At 35.7% G+C, this 21,284-nt stretch overlaps 1 protein-coding gene across 6 annotated transcripts in view; it reads right to left on the bottom strand.

Moving 5' to 3' along the window:
• VTI1A (vesicle transport through interaction with t-SNAREs 1A) overlaps positions 1 to 21,284 on the bottom strand; it is a 368,143-nt gene that overhangs the window by 267,023 nt on the left and 79,836 nt on the right. For 4 of the 6 annotated variants that reach the window (XM_043925708.1, XM_043925710.1, XM_043925709.1 and 1 more), the window contains exons 5-6: positions 16,292 to 16,312; positions 11,394 to 11,478 (exon numbers count right to left, since the gene is read on the bottom strand). In XM_043925708.1, coding sequence (XP_043781643.1) covers positions 11,394 to 11,478; positions 16,292 to 16,312 — 106 coding nt within the window. The remainder of the gene's footprint in view (positions 1 to 11,393; positions 11,479 to 16,291; positions 16,313 to 21,284) is intronic. The other 2 variants (XM_043925711.1, XM_043925707.1) reach the window with 1 other exon arrangement.

Here is a 21,284-nt window from a genome sequence, read left to right as displayed (position 1 = left end):
AATCAAGACAATGATCTCAACTTAAAAGGTCTATTTTACGTAGACAAAAATAACCTTTAATGCGGTATAGGACGTTAGACAATTGATTGTCATATGATTACCACATGGAGGACAATGTTAGGAATAGTCAACAACAAGCTTATTTTTCCTCCAAAAGGAACAGTCTTCAAAAAGTTTTTTTTCCTTGTCTGGCTTTAGGGTGGTTTATTTCTATCTCTAAATAAATAGATATTTATTTAACTATGACTTAGAATTTATATCTCAAGATGCAAAAGGGCAACACAGTGCTACACATGAATGATGACCCACCATGACAGTCTCTTTGGTAACGACTTTACTTGGAAAAACATATTCTTCAATAAAAAAATTATTTTTTAATGTTGACTTTGTTCTCTTATAGCAACGTTGGAAAACACTGTAGCCCAACAGGAAATACAGACGAAAGCTTCAAATATAGAGCACACAAAAAAAGCCATTTTTAAAGCTTATGCCTATCAAGTTTTCCACTTGATATAAGTCGTATACAAAGTCTTAGTCCAATGTGAACCCATGCTGTGAAATTTCTGTAGCACCCACCTCAGAAAATTCTGTTAAATATATAAACACCGCTGAAAAGAAAACTTCTGGGCACTAGAAGTCAGACTCAAAGGGAAAATAAACCTGATTAAAAAAAAAAATCCCAAGGAAAGTTATATAAGCACAGTGCAACAAGGTCATAAGCTTAACCGTCCTTCACTGTAATATTTGAAAGTAAATTGGCGTTTTAGCGACCTGCTTTGGTCGTCGTTCTTTTCTCAACTCACAGAGATGCAACAGAATAAGAATGGCTTCACGTGTATCTTACAAACCAACTGGAAAAGTGATAGGCTTTATGGGGTAAGAAACCTTTAAAAATGAGTATAATACTTTTTAATGGATTAAAAATGAACCCTATGAATGCTCTTGGACCACCTAAGGAGAAGGTTCTCCAAATAGGGTTTAAATGACATCCTTTTCTTACCACTATGGAGCACACCAGCATCTTAGGGAACCTCACAAAGTAAATTTAAGCACAACTTGAAAATACACTTTAAGAGCTTCACCCCAAATGACAACCTCCTCTGCTCTTTTCAGAGCAGAACCACAGCTTTTTGAAAGGTAAGACTTTAATAGGGTTGTAATTATAAAGTAAGTGATAACTACACATTAAAATGATTATTTTACCACTGGGTAGACTTTAAAAATAACCATTGGATGTGGTCAAGTAATTCTTCTCAGCATTAAAAAAAATACCTATTCTAGCAGAGATAGCTTTAAGGTTCTGAAAGTACAACCACTTAGTCTATCACTCAAAAAGATGAATAGGAAAACATTTTCTAGACATGGTTTTCTCTGTCAGAAAGTTTAATATTTCTAAAGAAAAATCTTTTCTCTAAAATATATATGGCTGGATAAAAGAGATGGTTAATATCAAGCCAACTGTATAATCCCATGTTCGGTAATAATCCCATTTTCTCTTCCTATGTTATAGAACACCACCAAATGTTAACTTGTTTTTTCTGCACTGGTTTGGACATGGTAGTGCCTTTCTGAATTCCAATCTGTGCTGAACAAAATTACTTAATATTAGAAATCTGAATTGGTGTTTAAAGATAGAACATTCTCTACTCAGATGAACTAAGACGGGGCTATCTTGTCTTTCTAGCTTGGCATTTCTGAAGTGCCTGACACTCAGTAGAATTCAATGAAAGCTTGTTGAATAAAATGAAATACAACATTTGCCTTCTTTCATATAATATTGCACCACTCTCATTAACAGTACAGAATCAGAAATTTATATTTGTACTGACTCACAACAGTTCTAAGAGCAAGAAATATACAGTTAATACATTTTGGGTCTATGTCCCCAGGAATCTTATAAATGACTTAGCAGCAAATGGAGTGCGGGTGGGAACCAACAACTTTATGTTTCTTGAGATGTTAGCTCAGTTCCAAGCTGGCTTTTAATTTTGAAAGTAGTTTTAGGCATAATATTTTATTATCATGCATTGTTTTAACCGTTAATCTTTTCTGAAAATGATAATACATTCAAGGATTGATATTCCTGAATCAAATTATTACACTGTACCTAACATAGTAAACTGGAGAAGGCAATGGCACCCCACTCCAGTACTCTTGCCTGGAAAATCCCATGGACTGAGGAGCCTGGTAGGCTGCAGTCCATGGGGTCACAAAGAGTCAGACACAACTGAGCAACTTCACTTTCACTTTTCACTTTCATGCACTGGAGAACAAAATGGCAACCCACTCCAGTGTTCTTGCCTGGAGAATCCCAGGGACGGCGGAGCCCAGTGAGCTGCTGTCTATGGGGTCGCACAGAGTCGGACATGACTAACGCGACTTAGCAGCAGCAGCAGCATAGTAAACACTCAAAATACTTCTTGAAGAAGATGATGAGGGAAAAACAGGAGAAAAGGGAAGATGAGGAGAAAAAAATGAGTAATAATAATGAGGAGGAGGAGGTAGAAAAATAAGAAAATGTCAGTAGACATGGAAGAAATTCCTTGAAAAATAAAGAAAATGACTGATTTTTGGTTTGGTAAAAACCTGGTCTCAATATATACTCCCAACCTGACTAAAATTTCTAAGTGGGTTCCATAGTGAGTTGATTAAAATAAGAATATTTTATCAAGGGCCAAAAGTCAGAACATGATAAAGGCACACTATCATGCTCTATAATCCCCATATAACTTCATGAAAGGCTCCGGTAAATTCTGTCAATAGTTCAGCCACGATTTTGAGACAATTAAAGATATAAAGGAAGGCACTTCATATATTAAATGCATTTATTTGTTCGGATTCCTTAAATAAGTACTGAACATGAAACATGTTTTTTGATTTTTTTAAAATTTAAGCTGATACCAGTATAGATTGCTTTTCCTATATGAACTCTTGAAAAGAGACACAAAGAAAAAGAAACAGTGGTGTACATAAATTATCTAGTTCTCATAAAATGCTGTCATTTTAAGATTGGTCTGTTTTCCAGAAGAAAAAGTATTCCGTAGGTTTCTCTGACTAACTCTATTTGGTCAAATGAATGAAGATTTTGATGAGGTAATCATTTAAGGCAAAAATAACCTGGACGTATGTAAAATAGGCCTGTGGAGTTATATTCCTAAAATGAAGAGTATCTGCAGCTTAAAATTAGGTAACTGTAACACAGTATTGAAATATTAAAATTGAACCAAAATCCACATTTTTTAATCAAAAAAGTACACATCAAAGGGTAAAAACTTTGGTAAAAACATACAAACTTCCAGAAGAATAAGATCTGAGGATCTACTGTAAAACACAATGACTAGAGTTGATAACACTGTATTGTATAATGGAAATTTGCTAACAGAGTAGAACTTAAAATGTTTTCACCAAAGGCGAAAAAAAAAATACGTGAGGTGATGAATATATTCCTTAACTAGATGACAGGACTCCTTTTATAGACACACATGCACGCACACACAATCACACGTGTACACACTAATGAGAGAGAGAGAAAATCTTTATAGGAAGGAAATGGGACTGCTAAGGAAACTCTCAGATAAAAATGGAGGAATTTTCTGTATTAATCCTACAACAAACAAGACTTGGGTAGACATTTCCTTTATGAAACTAACTTATAAATACATAAAATTGGTATTATTCTTCCTCAGAAAATTCACCTTTGCACTTCCCTAATAAAACAAGATACATAAGAAGCTGTGATAAATATGCCATTTTTAAAAAAGAATGTTAAGTGGTGTTCAATATAGGGGAAAATGTATTTTGAGAAAAACAAAGTGGTATAATGTAGTCCCTTTTACGTTACTGGATAGGTTACTAGCTATTCTAACTGCCAAGTATTGCCTACTCACATTTTTCTAACTAAAGTAAGATATATAATTATTACAGCTCCTCTATAAGACAATCAACCTTCACATCTAATATCAACAATAGTAACAGATACAATCATATTTATTACCTGTATTTCACGAGTGTAGGTGTTAACGATACAAGTTACTGGCCTGAATTTTTGTACATGAATGTAGTAATACATATATACAAAAGGAAATGAGATTCAGTGAGATGACTTACCCAGTTTAAACAGACACAAACAAAAACTAACACTGAAAACTGGACTTCGAACTCAACCTTAATCTGTACAGGTGTCACTGCTGACCATGTTTAAATGCAGATTCTGATCCAGCAGATCTGAGGGGACCCAAGATGCTACATTATAAACTAACACCTAGAGGATATCGGTGCTGCCGGTCCCAAGCCCCTCTCTGGGTGGCATGAAATGAACCCATTTCCTCGTTAGACTGACACAAAATGAAGCAAAGTGACGATGTATGTTTAAACTCAAAATCTACCTGAACTGAAGATTTCTAGGAAAAAAAAAAAAAAAAGCACACTTTTGTGAGGCAATTCACAAAATCTCTCTACATTATTTTTATTTATGCCTCTTACAAACTCTAGAAAATAGGTACCATCATTTTTATTCCTCAGATAAAATATTATCATAAACTTGGTTTTAAGCTCAGACTTATAATCACAAGTGTCCATTACCACCAGTCTGATGGACTAACCATTGTCTGTGTAAAGCCCTACCTGGTACACGGACTAATAAGTTCCCATTTGTTTGGGGGATATCCTTAAGGAAGAATCTGGAAATAAATGACAAATTCCAAGCTCCTTGCTCCTGAATGCCCTTTAATAAGGCTTGTAATTTCTCCTGCATTTTCACCATCTCTCCATTCATCTAAACTAGTAAAAAGACCAAATCTTGGATTATTAGAATACACCTCTGAAATGCCTGCTTGCATCCATTCCCTGCCACTGCGCCCTTACAATCCTTGCCCTCTCTAATTCAGATCAGGCCATTTGCCCGTTGAGAGCTCTCCAATGGCATCACACTCTATAAGGCAAATTCAGACACCTTTCCAGGCCTTGGAGCCCCAAAGAATCTGCACTCTATGTGGCTCTAACTTAATTGTGTACCACACCCATCGCTCACTTTGCTCCAGCCATACTAATCTTCTTTCTGTTGCCTGAATACCCCAAACACCTTCTCATTTCAGAGCCATTGTGCTAGCACTGTCTTCTTGGAATCACTGGCTTCAAATCTGCTTGCTGGTGGCATCTTTGTGCAGTCCAAGACTCAGCTAACAAGGCACTTCTCTGGGAGGTCTTTCATGACTAGCTAACCTAGGAGGACAGACTTCACTAGCTATTCTTTCATACCCTGCTTTTCACTTTGCCACCATCAGAAATGATCTTGTCCATTTATTTATTAATTTAAAAAAAACATCTGTTTCATCCTGCTCCCTGCCCCTCCCTGTCTAGCGACCTGAGAACAGGGACATTGGCAGTTTTATTTACTACTGTATCCTCAGCACATACCACACAGTACTCAATAGTTAGTTTTTGAATGAATTATGTAAAAAGGAACTTAACAGATGTGAGAACATGACATAGTCTGACCACAGTAGGTCACTTTGAAAATCTAGGTCTGCGGGGCCCGTTCACTTTTCAGTGTGGTTTACTGGTGAAGATATGGAATCAGATAGTCTGGTTGTACTATTTCCTAACTTGATTAATAAGTGTGGGCAAATAACTTAATCTCCCTGAACCTTGTTTTCTCATCTGTAAAGTGAGAAAACAGTATTTCCTGCACAGAGCTGTGGTGAGGATTAAAGAGCTAATAAATACAGAGAACTGAGAACAGCATGTGGCTCATATTAAGTGTTCAATGAACAACTGTATTATTTCTACATATGCCCGGTCACTAGTCCAGGGTGGGGAACCTGCAGGGCCCTTGGGGAAGGATGGACCACCTTCATCGCAGGAAGGCTGGTGGAAGAACAGCACCCTGTTGTAGAGAGATCACTGACCAAATGCAACATCAGAGCCGGGTGGCTTGAAGTGTTGACTGAGAGATGGGGTGCAGACCTTAAGGCTTGGATACTGGACGGCAGGAGCAAGGCTGGTAAATGGTGCATGTCAAAGATGTGAAGAGTATATCTGGTTCCAGAGATGTACTGCCATTTAGGGTATAGGCTGGGAAAATGTGTTAAACTATGTGTTTACACATTGAAAGAAGAGAGTGAGCCTTGCATTTCTGCCCTTGTATTTCTCTTTCAGCCTATTTCTTTATTGTACAGCTTCTATTAGTTTTGTGTCTATTGTAATTCTGGGGTATTTAATTTAAAGAAAAAATAATCAGAATTTCACCATTAATGTCAGTTGACCCATAGTTTTAAATACTAATGCCCTGACCTCAAATAAAATAGGTATCTCCACAGCTAAGATTCATACTTAACTATTAACAGTAGATGAAAAAAGGAAGAGCCACTTTTTATTCAGATTCTGGGACAAGAACTTACAAGAAATGTTAAACTGGATCATGCCAATGGCTCAAACAACCACCAGAGTGTCTGGTCTTTGACAGTCACTCCCGAGGAATTTTTCTAATGAATCTGGTAATTGTCCCTGTTGATGTCAGTCTGAGCTTGAGATGTCCAAGCACCCGCTCTTTAGTTCAGTGTCATACATTCTTTCCTCCGTCTCTTCATTTCTAAATGGAGCTGTTCAAATAACTTGTAACCTCACCAATTTTCTCAAATAGAAAGAAAGCCATGAAAGAAACTTGTTTGGTATTAAACTCAATAAATATCAAGGTGTAAATGGCACTTAGATATAATCATGTACTTTTGCTCAGACCAAGTACACTCGGGACATGAGTCCTCTGTTCAGCAGCTATTATTAAAGCAATAGTAACTGCCAATTTGACAAAATAACTTTTTAAAATGTCACAAATGACTCAAGAATTTTAGGAGATGGATTTTATTATTTACTAGGAAGATGCTAGAGGTCAAAATAATATGCTTTCTATTCTATTCCACACACACACATATATAATTATAAAACTTTTAAAATGATATTTGCCAATAAAGGTCTTCAAGAAAATTTACAGATTTTTGCTGAAATCTTTTGCTAATGATTTTCAGAGATAACCACTTATGCTGATGATAACATAAAAATGATGACTTTTCCAGAGCCCTATTTGCTTTCTAAGCACTTGAACATATATGACCTCATTTTAACTTTATAATAACCTTATGGAATATAAGATATACATATAGGATATATTGATGCTGATATCAGGTTTCCATTTGGCAAGTAAAAGAACATGTACATAGAAGCTAAGAATTCTTCAAAGTCACAAAGCTGATTAACAGTGGGGCCAGAGAATGGGATTGTTGTCACTTTCTCCAATTCAGTACATTAGACAATAATTCCTAGATGTTGTGGCTAAGCAGGGCTTCCCTGATAGCTCAGTTGGTAAAGAATCCTGCAATGCAGGAGATCCTGATTTTAGAAAACATTTCAAAGGGCCCAATGGGGTTGCCAATTTTGTTCATTTTCCAGGTAGAGGAAAAAAAAAAAAAATATATATATATATATACATATATATGACTTCTACCTACTATTTCTATCACATCATAAAACTATCCTTTATTTTATCACCCCAAATAGGAAAAACATGATCTGAGAAAATGGGTAGTTCTTTAATAACATTTGTTTGTAATGGAAAACAGTGTGGAGATTTCTTAAAAAACTGGAAATAGAACTGCCATATGACCCAGCAATCCCACTTCTGGGCATACACACTGAGGAAACCAGATCTGAAAGAGACACGTGCACCCCAATGTTCATCGCAGCACTGTTTATAATAGCCAGGACATGGAAGCAACCTAGATGCCCATCAGCAGATGAATGGATAAGGAAGCTGTGGTACATATACACCATGGAATATTATTCAGCCATTAAAAAGAATTCATTTGAACCAGTCCTAATGAGATGGATGAAGCTGGAGCCCATTATACAGAGTGAAGTAAGCCAGAAAGATAAAGAACATTACAGCATACTAACACATATATATGGAATTTAGAAAGGTGATAACGATAACCCTATATGCAAAACAGAAAAAGAGACACAGAAATACAGAACAGACTTTTGAACTTTGTGGGAGAATGTGAGGGTGGGATATTTCAAAAGAACAGCATGTATACTATCTATGGTGAAACAGATCACCAGCCCAGGTGGGATGCATGAGACAAGTGCTCCGGCCTGGTGCACTGGGAAGACCCAGAGGAATCGGGTGGAGAGGGAGGTGGGAGGGGGGATCGGGATTGGGAATACATGTAAATCCATGGCTGATTCATATCAATGTATGACAAAACCCACTGGAAAAAAAAAATAAATAAAATTAAAAAAAAAAAAAAATCACTAATTTTTACTTTTTCCCCTTCATTTTACTATGGACTGATGAAAACTCTTGTTGTGTTCTAGGACCAGTTCTCAAACCAATACTTGCAAATCATTAAGCTCTTTTGTACTGTTTCAAAAGTCATCATAGCTCTTCCATAACTATGCCTTGTTGCATTTCACAGTTTTTTAGAAGAAGAAACCAGGAAGTGCTAAGTTCTCCCTTTTGAAACATACTGTTCTTCAACTGATACTGTAACAAAATGATCAGTATAGTAAATTTACATTACAATCAAAACACAGAGCTGTTGATTGACTGGACATGACCAGGCTGAGGGTTGACAGTGAAGCAACAAATGTAGAAGCAACATGGAAACCACCATAATTACTTTCCCCACCTCCCATAAGACATGAAGAAGGTCAGGAAAAATGTTTTGTGCCTCCTTTCTCATTTCTTCATCCACTTTCACGTTCATCCAAGGAAATGAATTATCATGATGACTTCTGTCTAGGTGTGTGCCACATATGTGTTTAACTCCACAAAGCCCACTCTTATCCCTCCTCCTAGACTTGGTTTTACAGTCTGTAAGAAGTTTCCAAGTTTATATATATATATATATAATATGTAAATATCTACTTTTATAAAACTTTATAGTTAATTTGGGACTTCCCTGGTGGCTCAGACAATAAGGAATCTGCCTGTAATGCAGGGGACCCTCAGACAACAAAGAATCTGGGTTGGGCAGTCCTGGAGAAGGGAATTGGCTACTCACTCCAGTATTCTTGCCTGGAGAATTCCATGGACAGCGGAGCCTGGTGGGCTACAGTCCATGGGAGTTGCAAAGAGTCGGATACAACTAAGCAACTTTTACACACACACACAGAGATATAAACAGTTAATTTACCACTGTATTCTACTAAAGAATCCAAGGGCATTGAGGTTGGTTTGCAGGACAATCTTAAAAGTGGCATTTTCCATGCTGGCTATATTGATAGTTTAATGTTACAGCACTCACCAAAAGGAGTTAACTATCAAATCTCAATCTTATGACCTTGATCAATGCATGCCCCTCCAGTATCTGTGACCTTCTTTGTCACATATTTGGGAGGGAGCTACATGAAAGGTGTTGTGGGAGAGAAAAGGCAGTCCAATCAGTCAAATCAAGCTCTGTGATCAGTGTCATAGCAAGAACATCCCCAACCCAACCCAGTCCTGTCTGGAAAGAGGCTCACCAATAGGATGCTTTGACAAAGGAGGTCCTTTTATGTTCAACAGGTATAGTGACACATTCTCCTTTTTAGAAACTCCTTTAATACAAATTTTGATCAAATAACTTTTTTCTATGAAAGGTAAATGCCTATATATCATCAAATGACCACACATTACTAATAATAGTTATACTTATATAGTGTTTTATGGTGTATAACACATTTTAACTTATGCCATCATTTCTTAGGAATAGTCTGAGACAGGCAATATAATTTCCCTTCTATTGAAGAAGAAACAGACTCAGAGAGGTTATGTGATTTGCTTGTGTTTGGTTGCTCAGTCGTGTCTGACCCTTTGCGACCCCATGGACTGTAGTGCGCCAGGCTCCTCTATCCCTGGGATTTTTCAAGCAAGAATACTGGCTGGGGTTGCCATTTCCTCCTCCAGGAGATCTTCCCAACCCAGGAATTGTAATCACATCTCCTGGCTCTCCTGCATTGGCAGGCGGATTCTCTGCCACTGAGCCACCTGGGAAGCCCATGACTTGCTTAAGGTCACACAAACAAAAGCTTGAACCCAAGGCTGGTCCTTTGACCGCATGTTCAGGGCACTTCTCATTATTAGCATTCTTTGCAAAAACAGTCAAGTCACTTCTTAAGGTAAGCCCAAGGACTAAAAGAATAAACGAAAACTGGCTTTTATTCCAAGCAGGGCAGAGAGCCAATCTATCAGTAACCTCAGAAAGAAGGACTGCCCATACTATTAAAAAATCTGGGAAAGTTGATGGTTTTCTTCAGTTTTCTCACCATTACTATAATGCCAATATCATTTGTGCTCATTCTATCTGATTTCTTAGAATTCATCACATAAGTAAGCCAATATAACATAGCCATGAATTAGGAGCAAGGGAGAACACTGGCCATTCATAAAAGAAATCATTTGGAATCATTTTCATTATACTTGCTCTTACAAAATGAGTATTTTTTTGTAACACTAAACTTTAAAAAAATCAATGGAAATGTTGTCAACCACCTATTTTTGTTGTTCATATAGTGGGCAAGAGCTACCCAAAAATACATAAAATAGATCCTATATAATCTATACTTTGCAAATAGCTAAATAACAAGAGAACTGCTAAGTGTAAACAGGTTAATGGATATTTACTTAATAGGTGAAAATAAACATTCATTACGTGAAGCATTAATAATGTAAAAGCATGTCTATTTTAAATAAATTCATCCTAGAAGCCAAATTAGGGCTGTGTTTTCTGAAATTAATAACTAGTGTTAACTCAAACCAAAAGTTTGGACAGTATTAACTAACACTTATAGCACCATTATCATGACTTTCTTTTTCTCCATATCTGATTACAGGCTCTGCTCATGATTTGGAAGAACAATAAAAACAAGACCATTAGGAATCATTTCCTAATGACTTCCTAATCATTTCCACCGGGACAAACAAGTACTGTAAACTTGATGTTGGTACTTCTTTGCCCCCAGTTCACATCATTTAGGCTGATTAAAATGTTAATTTTTACATATGTGAATAATCGCAAAGGAGCAAACAACTGGAGCCAGCACTGTGTGCTAGCAATCATTGCGGGTGGGTAAACTGACAACATGTAACCGCATATTAAGACAAATGTAGAATTTAGACAAAGTATTCCATCTCTTTTCAGATGTATACTTTTAAACCTCAGGAACTGTTTTCAGTAGATGTCATGCCTTTTAACTTGAAAAAAGATAAGCGCAAATAAGCTCCCAATTGTCTCCCCAATATGTAAACCACATCTCGGGCTGCTGTCTCTGCTACTCCTTTGAAGTTTCCCTGAAATGTCATGTGTTGTGAAGACTGCTGTGCATAAGCAAGACAATTTGCTCACTCTCAGAATCCTTACCAGTTTCCACCGCTATTTGGTACCCAGCCTCTAGTCTCCGGGATGACCTTTCCAGCCTTTCTGTGTTATCGAGCAGATGTGCCCTCTGAAAAGGAAAAGGGGAAAAAAAATCACACGACCGTCTACAATGTTCTTTTTTTTTGCCTTAAAAAAAATAATGCCGTTGTATGCCCTAACATTTCGGGGGGAGGGCGGATCACAACCTATTATAGACAATTTTTAGCAAATCTTTCTTTATACAAACCACTACAATGAACCGATTTTCAATCAATCAATTGTGTATGGACCATCCATTTTTTGCTTTGTTTTGTTTTAAAAGGCAGACTCATGTTGTACGTGGCCATAATGAATCTTGCTCCAAAACACTGAGAAGTGTATGAAGACCAGAACCAACTGGATCTTTCCTGTTGCAACAGAAGTAGCTTTATGAGTTATTTGCATGGATCAATGATCCCTATTTTGTATTTATTTTTTATAAAATGCAATCATGAAAAAAAATAATTCACTAGTTCCTTTGATTCCTAAAGAAATTTTAAATGAAAATTTTATTCTTAAAGAATGCCCCTTAATTTTCGATGTGCAGCAAGATGCCATATAGAACAACATATGCTACTAAAACAGAATACTAAACAGCAATTCTAGTTCTAAGACCACTCAGGGCAACCACTAAGAAACAAGAGACATATGTTCCCTCATGCACACAGATGTACAAAATTGTGGATTTATTCCCAAATATTCCCAGATATATGGCACTATACTGAAAGTGAATTTCTGACACAGTGTTTTAGACTAAGAACTAAAATGATAATATACATTATTTTATTTTATGTCTGATGGTGGAAATTAGAAGATTTTTCCCAAATCCTCAGCTTCTAAACTTTCTTTTCTACATTGAGGCTGATCTTTTTAAGCATAACAATCATACACTAGATCATATTCAGACTGACAAATACATTTATAAGCTAATAATGGCTGTGAATGGATAGCAATATGTGCATGCCCTTGGCAGTGTGTGTTTGTGTGTGTGTGTGTGTGTCCATATGTGTGTACTGATGCATGTATGTCTGGATACTTAAAAATACTAAAATATGTGTAACTATATATTTGGGCATGTGTACACGCACTCATGTATTTGTATAAATTAGTACCTTACCCCCTCAAATCAGTTTTGGTATCTGGTCAAAAAGAAAGAAAAAAATGCAACCATAACTCCAACTTTTGTTGTTGACAGATGTCATTTAAAATCGAAGAAATGCTTTCTAATAATAAAAAAAAAAGGAGGTGCCACACATATTATCTGAGTGGCTGTCGAGCGAAACGATCCACCTTGCTCTAATGAGCCCCCATGGATCTTGGAGATGCAAGCTGTATTGACATGCACACTTAAGCTAATACACCTAGACCAGTGCCTCCAAGCTCTAGCAGCCAGGGATGCTGACAGAATATCTCGCTTCCATCTTCAAAGAAAGGAAGTGATTAGTATGTTATCATTACCATTCAAAACGTGATTTCCCTATTCCCTCCCGGCATAGGTGACACATGTGAGATGCGGCCAGACGTTGGAGGCAGCTAAAGCCACATCAAAGCTTTCCTTGAAAAATTTTTTTTTGGGGGGGGGGAGTGCTGAGGGAAGTGGGGGGAAGAATCATTAAAACAATGCATTTAGAACAGAGAGATAGGACCTGATGTGAAGGTCAGGAAAGCTGCAACAACAGTCTATAGTAATTAATAGAGTCGTCTACTATACAGTGGAGAAATTAAGAGAAAAACTGCCCCTCCCTCTGCCAAAAAAAAAAAAAAAGCACTAAATAAATAAAAGGGAGGAAGGAAAGCATATATCATAAAAATGCAAAATCACTAAAGTCTGTAATTGAGAAAAGGAAAAGCATGGGGAGCTTTATGTGTTTGGCATTAATGACTATTTTTAAATAAATTTAACACTTTACTCAGCTTGTCAAAAATTAGGAATAGGAAAAGCTTTCTTATTCCTAATTCTCACTACATGAAGGTTTTGGGAGTGGGAATTGCTCTTCCCTTCTTTGAATATTGTTTTCTAACTTAACAAAGGACTGGGTTTTTCAAATCAATGATTCTCTAAAAAGATATCAGCATTATGGCATCAAGAATAAATGTGATTTTTAATCCAGAATTCAGATCAAAGATTTTGGTTCATTTTCATATTGGGTGAAATCCCTAAGCTAAAAGAAAATATTTAGCTACTGCAGATTTAAAGAAATCAAAGTTCAATACTGCAAATGGAGAGTTTAATTACACAATAATAAAAACGTAGGAAACAAAGTATTTAAACGTAGAATCATTTCTGAGATCCTATGAATGGGAGCCGAATTAGCTTATCCAGTATATGGCTTTGTAATGGAAAGCAAAACTGCTGAGAGAACTTTTTTATTAAAAAAAAAAAAAAAAAAGGTCTATTCCTAAAAAATGTCAGTAACTCTTCTGCAGGACAGTTCAATTTTATCAGAGTAAATCTGCACACAAGAGGACTATCAGTTTACCAGCAGCTTTCCAGCAGGACCTCACTTTGTATTTTGGAACCTCTTCACTTAAGTCAAGCTAAAATCAAGTTCTTGTAACAGCTGTGCTATTTACATTGTTCCCTTAGTTGTACATTGCCCTGGTCTCTGAAAATGAAAGGAAATACAGTACAGTAGCAGCTGATGCTTTCAACTTGCCCCCACACTCCATCCCAAACTCATTCTCTCACCCTCTTCTCAGCCCTTTTCAAAGCAGGTAAGTGAAGCTGTGCTGGAGCTTCAGACACAGCTCAACTTGTGTGAGGAGCTGCGCAACGTGGAGCGCTGGAGACGCAGGATTCAAACGGAGAGCTCGGCACAGCCAACACCGGCTCAGCTCCCTGCGCGTTATCAGCCCGATTCCGAGCAGGCTCTCTTTTCCAGGACCCAGCCCAAAAAGAGAGCCCCCAAAAAGAGCACCTTGAGGGCTGAGTGGGGCATACTTTGTTTCCAAATAGTATGAAACATTCTATTTTGAAGCAGAGGACTGTTTGTCTTCTTAGGATAGCTACAAGGAGAAAATCAGTGTTTTATTACTCTGAGCATCCTGCCTGAGAAACAATGACTTCGGAGCAGACCATATACCAATAGGGTCATCACTGTAACCTACCCTATAAATATCAATGCTGCATCCATATCAAAGACTGTTAAGAGAATATTTCAGAGTACATTATTCTGTTAGTTGAGTGATCTAATTCTTCCAAGTACAATTCCATTTCAGATTATAGTGTTGGTAACATGCATTCCAGCAGCATAACTGATAAAACTGTTGCTATAGGCACAGCAAAGGAATTAAAAGCCATAAAATAATGATGAAACGTATTTTAAAAGAACTGCAGATGTGATATTTTCAGCTTACAGAATTAAGATTTCTAAGTCCCCACAATTCAGCTTAAAACTAAATCTTCTGTCAATGATGCTGACGGTACTAACACACAAGGGCTTATTAATTATATTCATTGCTAAATTCAGGGCCAAGAGCTTCATGTAGTTTCTTCATAGTCTACAGTTGGCCGCATTAATATTTGAAAATTCAAATTCTTCACCTAAGCCTGAGCATATGCAAATACATACAAGACGACTGTCTTGCAGAAGAATAATGTTGACATATCACTCACCTCAAGAATAATCTTATACATCAAAACTACGATTTATAATATTCATTTAATATATACATCTGCTTCCATGCAGGGAAGATAAAAAAAACACAAAAAGGTTGGAGGGTGAGGGTTTTGTGTATTTTCACCCTTCTTTTTATATATCATTATTACTTTTACTGAGAAGACATCATGAATGCATCTTAAATCAGAAGAGTTGTTGAAAACCACTCTCTACAAACCTCTAAATTAGCATTCATATCACCTAGAGAATGATGACATACCAATTAAAAATAAAAAAACTTCCAGGAAAAAATCACAAACAACACAGTCAACCTAGAGTTGAAAATAATTCACAGTACTCTGCTTATTATAAGCAATTAGACAATTTTTAAATAGTAATATAGGTCATTATTTTATGTCCTAATGTAAAAGTAACTAAATTCAATCTCACTAAGGAAAAACTATGACTACTCTATTTCTGAAAAGAGTAGCAGAGTATATTTGATAAGTATGGTCTAATTTAAAAAAATATTTAGAATCATTTGGCATCCCTCATGCATACAGGGATAAAATTATCAACGTTATAAACATTTGCTGGGCCACAAAAAAAAAGTCTGGAGCTGTATTATGAAGCAGGCTAGCAAACTCAGAAAAATGAGAACTCACTTGGGTGCTGTTTCCTACAAAAAAGAAAGTGTTTAACAATGAGGAGAGGCTTGGCTCTTCTTAGGTATCTGCGTACATAGACTAGTAGAGTATTTATAACATATGTGTGTTTCCCCAAAAGGATAATAGGCTCATGGTATCTAATGTTGAACTAAGAATTTTGGTGGAAGGAAAGAAATTAGTTTAAAAACAGTTTTCAGTAAATTCAGAATGTCAGAAAAAAAATTAATCCTGTTGACTTCTTTGAGAAACCAATGCAAACAAAACAAAACTGAAGTCAGTCTACATGAAAACTACACTTGGGTATAGCGTCAAGCTATTCCTTTCTTTTTCCTCCCTTTTTTGGTCTTTAAAATATGAATTTTCTTCCAAAGCAAGAAAACAACAATGATCACTGTGATAAGCATGATTAGAGTGTATTTGGTATTTTTTTTAAAGATAGCAGAGAACATTTCTAGCAATATAATCAATGCTTTTAATATGTGCAGATTTTCCTGGAAAAATGAACCCAATGGTTTTACTTCAGATTTAGATACTCAATTTTACAGGGAAAAGCAGAATTAAAAAAAAAAAAAAAAGCAAGCTAGGAAGTACTCACCTCTTCACGTAATTTTATCAACTGCAACATGAATGCACCAAAAAAAAAAAAAAAGATAAAAAGGAAAGAAATGGCAGGAAAGAAAGATCAGTTGTGTGACAGGATACAGAATTAACATTGACAATTTATCTGTTTACATGTTTAGCATTTAAAAATCACAGACAAACACATTAAAAGAACCTAAACATAGACTACATGCAGAGTTTTTTGAACGAATAAAGATCACTTTCTCACACTGTCACATTAAACAAAGAGAATAGTGTGAAATTCTCTTTTAAAGTACATCTAAGACACCATCATGAAATAAAGGGGAACGACTTCATAGAAGTCTATATTATAAAGAAAGAAAACAAGTTTACTGTTCCTCTCTTCTAAGAATGTACCACTGAAGAGGTTTTGTATATACAAGTTTTCAGAATGTTTCTCTATTTTGAATCTTGACAACTGCTTGCAGATTTTTACCTCCAAATGAAAATGATTAATAGCTCATGCTTTTGTCCCAGTAAGTATTTTAAAACAACAAACTGGTATGTTAAAGTCATACTTGTACCCATTCTAGTAACAAGATCACCTTTGGAAGTAAGATTAGTTTAACTGGGAATAAAGCATGCCAGGAGAGATAATATTTAGGACATAAAATCAGAAAATATTTCACAATCCTTAGCAATACTGTGTTTACCAGAGTTGATTTCCAGGGTTTTGTTTTGCTGAAGAGGCTACTATAATCACAAGGTGTTTTAATTTTAATTTTTGAAGTTTCTTCACTTATCAGTTTTCTTCATCTTGTAAACCAGGTCATTTCAAAGCAATGAACTCTCTAACTTCATTTGTACTGCAATTTGTTTTCAACAAAGTCAAACCTCAAGCCACTCTTTACCTGTTAGCAAACTCTTCTGTGATAACATTTTGATTTTTCTCTGTAGAATATTTAATTGTCTTAAATTTTACAGATAAAACAAGTTGTTTTACTTTTTAGAAACTAGAAAATGGATATAACCATATGTCTGGTTCCCTGTGTGTATGTGATAGTATTGTATTCTAACCCACAAATATTGGAGAGTTGAGGTGTTTTCCAGTTTCTACAATGAATAGAAATGAAACCTATGTTGTATGACACTATAAACCATATTCTAGGTCTGAAACTTACATCCTCAGCAATTCAGGTCTACAACTGATAATTTTTAAGCATCCAAATATCTGTAACATCTGTTATAACACTTGACATAAGCAGGCCAATAAATTAAACTATTGCTTTGGGAAAAACGTGCCATGAACTGCTCACTATAAGTCTTTCTAAAAGTATCATGTTTACTATAGCCCAGATTTCTCAAAGCTTAAAGCTATTTTTGTCTCCAATTCAAGGAAAACCATATGCATTCCAGCTTAGTCTGTTATTTCATTTGTTATTTGAAAAGTATTTCAAGTACAAAAGAATGAGATTTCAAACCAGTTATGAATCTTTAAAAAAAAGGTATAGAATCTATTACATAAGGTCTCACACTGCATTTAGTGAAAAAGAAAGTTTTTCTACCTTTCAAAAACACATATGAAGTTGTTATTACTTGTAATTAATACAATCATTATCTCAGCAACCACTGAGTGTGTAAGTCAATCATCTCATTTCAGGGGAAAAGTTACAATTCTTCCCTAGAAGAAGCAAAATTCTCAACTAAAATACCTGGCCTATCATATATCGGAATCTTTCTCTTTGCTATCGGAACATCATGGGAGAAAAAGGGCAAACATTAATTCTCAGAAAAAGCTGATCTGGGATTGATCGCACAGCTATTTTTTTTCTTTTTTCTTTCTGGGGGCACCATTCTTAGTTGACTATGATACTTAAAGGGCCAAAGTTTAAAACTACTCTCCAGCAATGGAGACCATTTGGGCATGCCACCCTGCCATAATCAATGAGTGTTTAAAAATGCTACCCATTTGTTTTTTCAATAGGTTCCAAACAAAAAACGTTCTATCTTGTTTGTGCTGCATGGCTGCATCCAAGCTTTACACCGGATTTGTAGCTAAGCTAGGTAATGGGAGGGGTTTTAATCTTTATCTTTTTTTTCTTCTTCTTTTTTTTAGTTAGTCTGAGAGTTTTCACTCAAGTAAACAAAAGATGGCCTGTTTTCGAAAATTAACAATGCTTAGACTAGACTGAAAGTAGTGATTTCGTATTTTTTCGATTCGCATTTTATCGAGTTTCTAGCTCCGTCATAGGCGACATGAAAGTGTGCCACGCCACCATGTTGAGTTATGATAATCAACATCTTTTTTGAAACAAAGATTTCTGCACAACCACCCCCGCCCCCCTCCAATGCAGAATTTGATACAAGAGGTAATCTGTTCCTTTGTGGGCTGAAAAAATCTGGTTTACGCTGGTTTGAACCAGTGGAATCTCTTGTGGTTAAGCCTTCTGCTGTGACTAAAATCAAAACTGCACTGCAGAGCATGTGAGGGTTCGCGCGCGCGCCTCTGTGTGTGAGGGGCGTCACGTGACCCCCAGAACTACCGAATTTTTTTTTTTTTAAAGCTGATAACGCGACTGCCGTCTCTGTCCGCATATAGATAACGAATAAATGCTGAACTCTATTAAACGCCCTTTACACATTATCGTGGGTCGAACACACAATTTTCTGAACTTATGATGACAGTCTATTTATTTTGCTATAAACCCTCAGCACGTAACGAACAGATTTGTGCCTGGTAATGATCTGCTCTGCCAGGGCTATATGAAATGATACCGACCTTCTTTAGATCTTCGGGAATTAAATTGACCGACTTCACCCCCTGGTCTGTAGCTGAAGTTTAACACACTTTATGCACAGCAAGCCCAAATCGGAACTTAAGAGAACGTCGCATTAAAAAATTAAGCAAATCATATCTGCTGAATATTGCTTTACCACAAAAAGTTCCTCACGTTTAGACAAACCCTACTCTTTATATATTTTTTTGAACCTTCTATCTGGGATTTACTCAAATTTCTTTTACTCAGGTTCATTCACTGATCAATATAATTTTGCATATGGAAACTGAGATACTATTAGGTTTCAGACGTGGAGCTTGGAACATTTGTCCCATTATCATACTCTACTGTGAAGGGGATTTAATTCTGTATGAATTTTTTTTTTTCCCTTTCCTAAGAATCGTTTTCATGAAACTAAATCAAGTTAACAATTATTAAAGTTTCCACTCGAAATACAGCATCACTACATTTCAAGAACAAGCTCTTTGACAATATTGAGATGCTGTCATATGCAATGGAAAATTTGATTTGTTAAAAGAACAGAATGATAATGCCCAAGACAACTAACAGTTCATGGAAAGACCCAACAATATTTGAATGTGCCAAATAGGTAATTCTGCCTCTTCTCTGTAAATCAAGGATGAGCTTACACTTGACTGCATGAAATGGATGTAATAGAAATGAATTTATACAAAGCAATTAATTTGGAATTAAATAAAAATATGTACTGTATGGAGAACATTAAAAATGCATTTGAAAGTTCTTAATTTTTGAAATTATAACAATTCTAATCATGGCAGAATGTTTACATATATGAGTAAATTAATATACTGCATAGTTAATTGGAAGAGCATAATTATGTGTATCAACAGCCAAGTTTTAGATGCCTAAAAAAATGGACTATGAATTGGCAGACTGAGAAATAAGAACTAAGGTATTCATATTTGTCTAAATCTACAAAGTCACTATAAGGAGGATGTGGACATCGCATTGAAAGTAACTAAACAGATAGCACTTAGTTCATTTGTCTATTTACAACCTTTGCTATTAATTATTTATCCTTTTTTTCTGACCTATAATTTAAAAAAAACTGAGATATATCCCAATTTTAGTTAAACAAATATTGCCACCTTTGGTCTCATTTTTTACCTCTAAGTTCTCCCTGTATTTTTTAAAATTTACCATAAATACGACATGGCCAAGAAGTTCTGAAAAATCAATTTCTCAATAATTAGGTTGAAAATAAACTTACTGTGTGCAGAAAATATTTTCTTCTGTAATTTACTAGGTGAGCTTCTCTAATTTAGTGGCAAGGTGATCCTAGCCAGAAAAAGCTATCTTCTCAGCCACTGAGCTACAAAAATTAAAACGAAAAGCCAAATCTTTTCTTCCTTTAAAGAAAAAGTTTCTGTTTTGATTTCATAGTCTGAATGAATACCGATGCAGAATAGTTATTCTCAAGTGACCATTCCAAGTTAAGGATGTGTTCTATAGTTTTAGGGATTTTAATTCCTATATTATGACAAAGAGCCTCAAAACAAAACATAAAGGCTTCATTATGATATGGAAATTGTGCTACTTTGCTAACAAAATATCCTAAAAGTTATGTGCCATCTCTTTGAACTTTCAAATTTTAGACTGGAAAGTTCACATAAGTAATAATCTAACAGTTCCACAGTCTCATGACTATAATTTATCACACTCTATTTATTGAAGCGACAGCTCCTTACAACTAAACTTCAGGCTCTCCAAGCACTTTCAGAATTTGTAAGCTTGATTTATACAAGTCCAGGGGAAATCTCTGAGTTATCACTTTAAAGTGACAGGAGTATAATTTGAAAAATTCAGAAAATATGAACTCAATCTATTTTTGTGGAATATTTTTCTTTAGGCGTTAAAAAAAAAAAAGTCCTCCTTATATGTTCGTAAGGCAAATGTTCTAGGCACATAAAATGTCCATTAAGAGAAGAGAACATGCTTTAAAAAAAAAAAGATCCCTGTCACAGTTCTACAGCATCCATTACAATAAAGGAGTTTGAGTTAGACAGAAACACCCTCTTCTCTTCTATTTCCTCTATATTTGGCAGTAGTTTCAAATGAGGTAAAGATCTATAGCTCTTTAAAGAATTGACATGGAGATTCACTTTTTTTTTAACACATTCACTTTTTTTTTTTTTTTAAAAAAGGACAGTGCTTTTATTTGCAGTAAAGATAGAAAATAAAACTATGATTAATTCACTCAAGAGGTAT

The sequence above is a fragment of the Cervus elaphus genome, chromosome 15, assembly GCF_910594005.1.
Source record: "Cervus elaphus chromosome 15, mCerEla1.1, whole genome shotgun sequence".
Lineage (NCBI taxonomy): Eukaryota > Metazoa > Chordata > Mammalia > Artiodactyla > Cervidae > Cervus > Cervus elaphus.
Note: the sequence above shows the minus strand (reverse complement) of the source record. Positions and strands in the feature narration are given on the sequence as shown.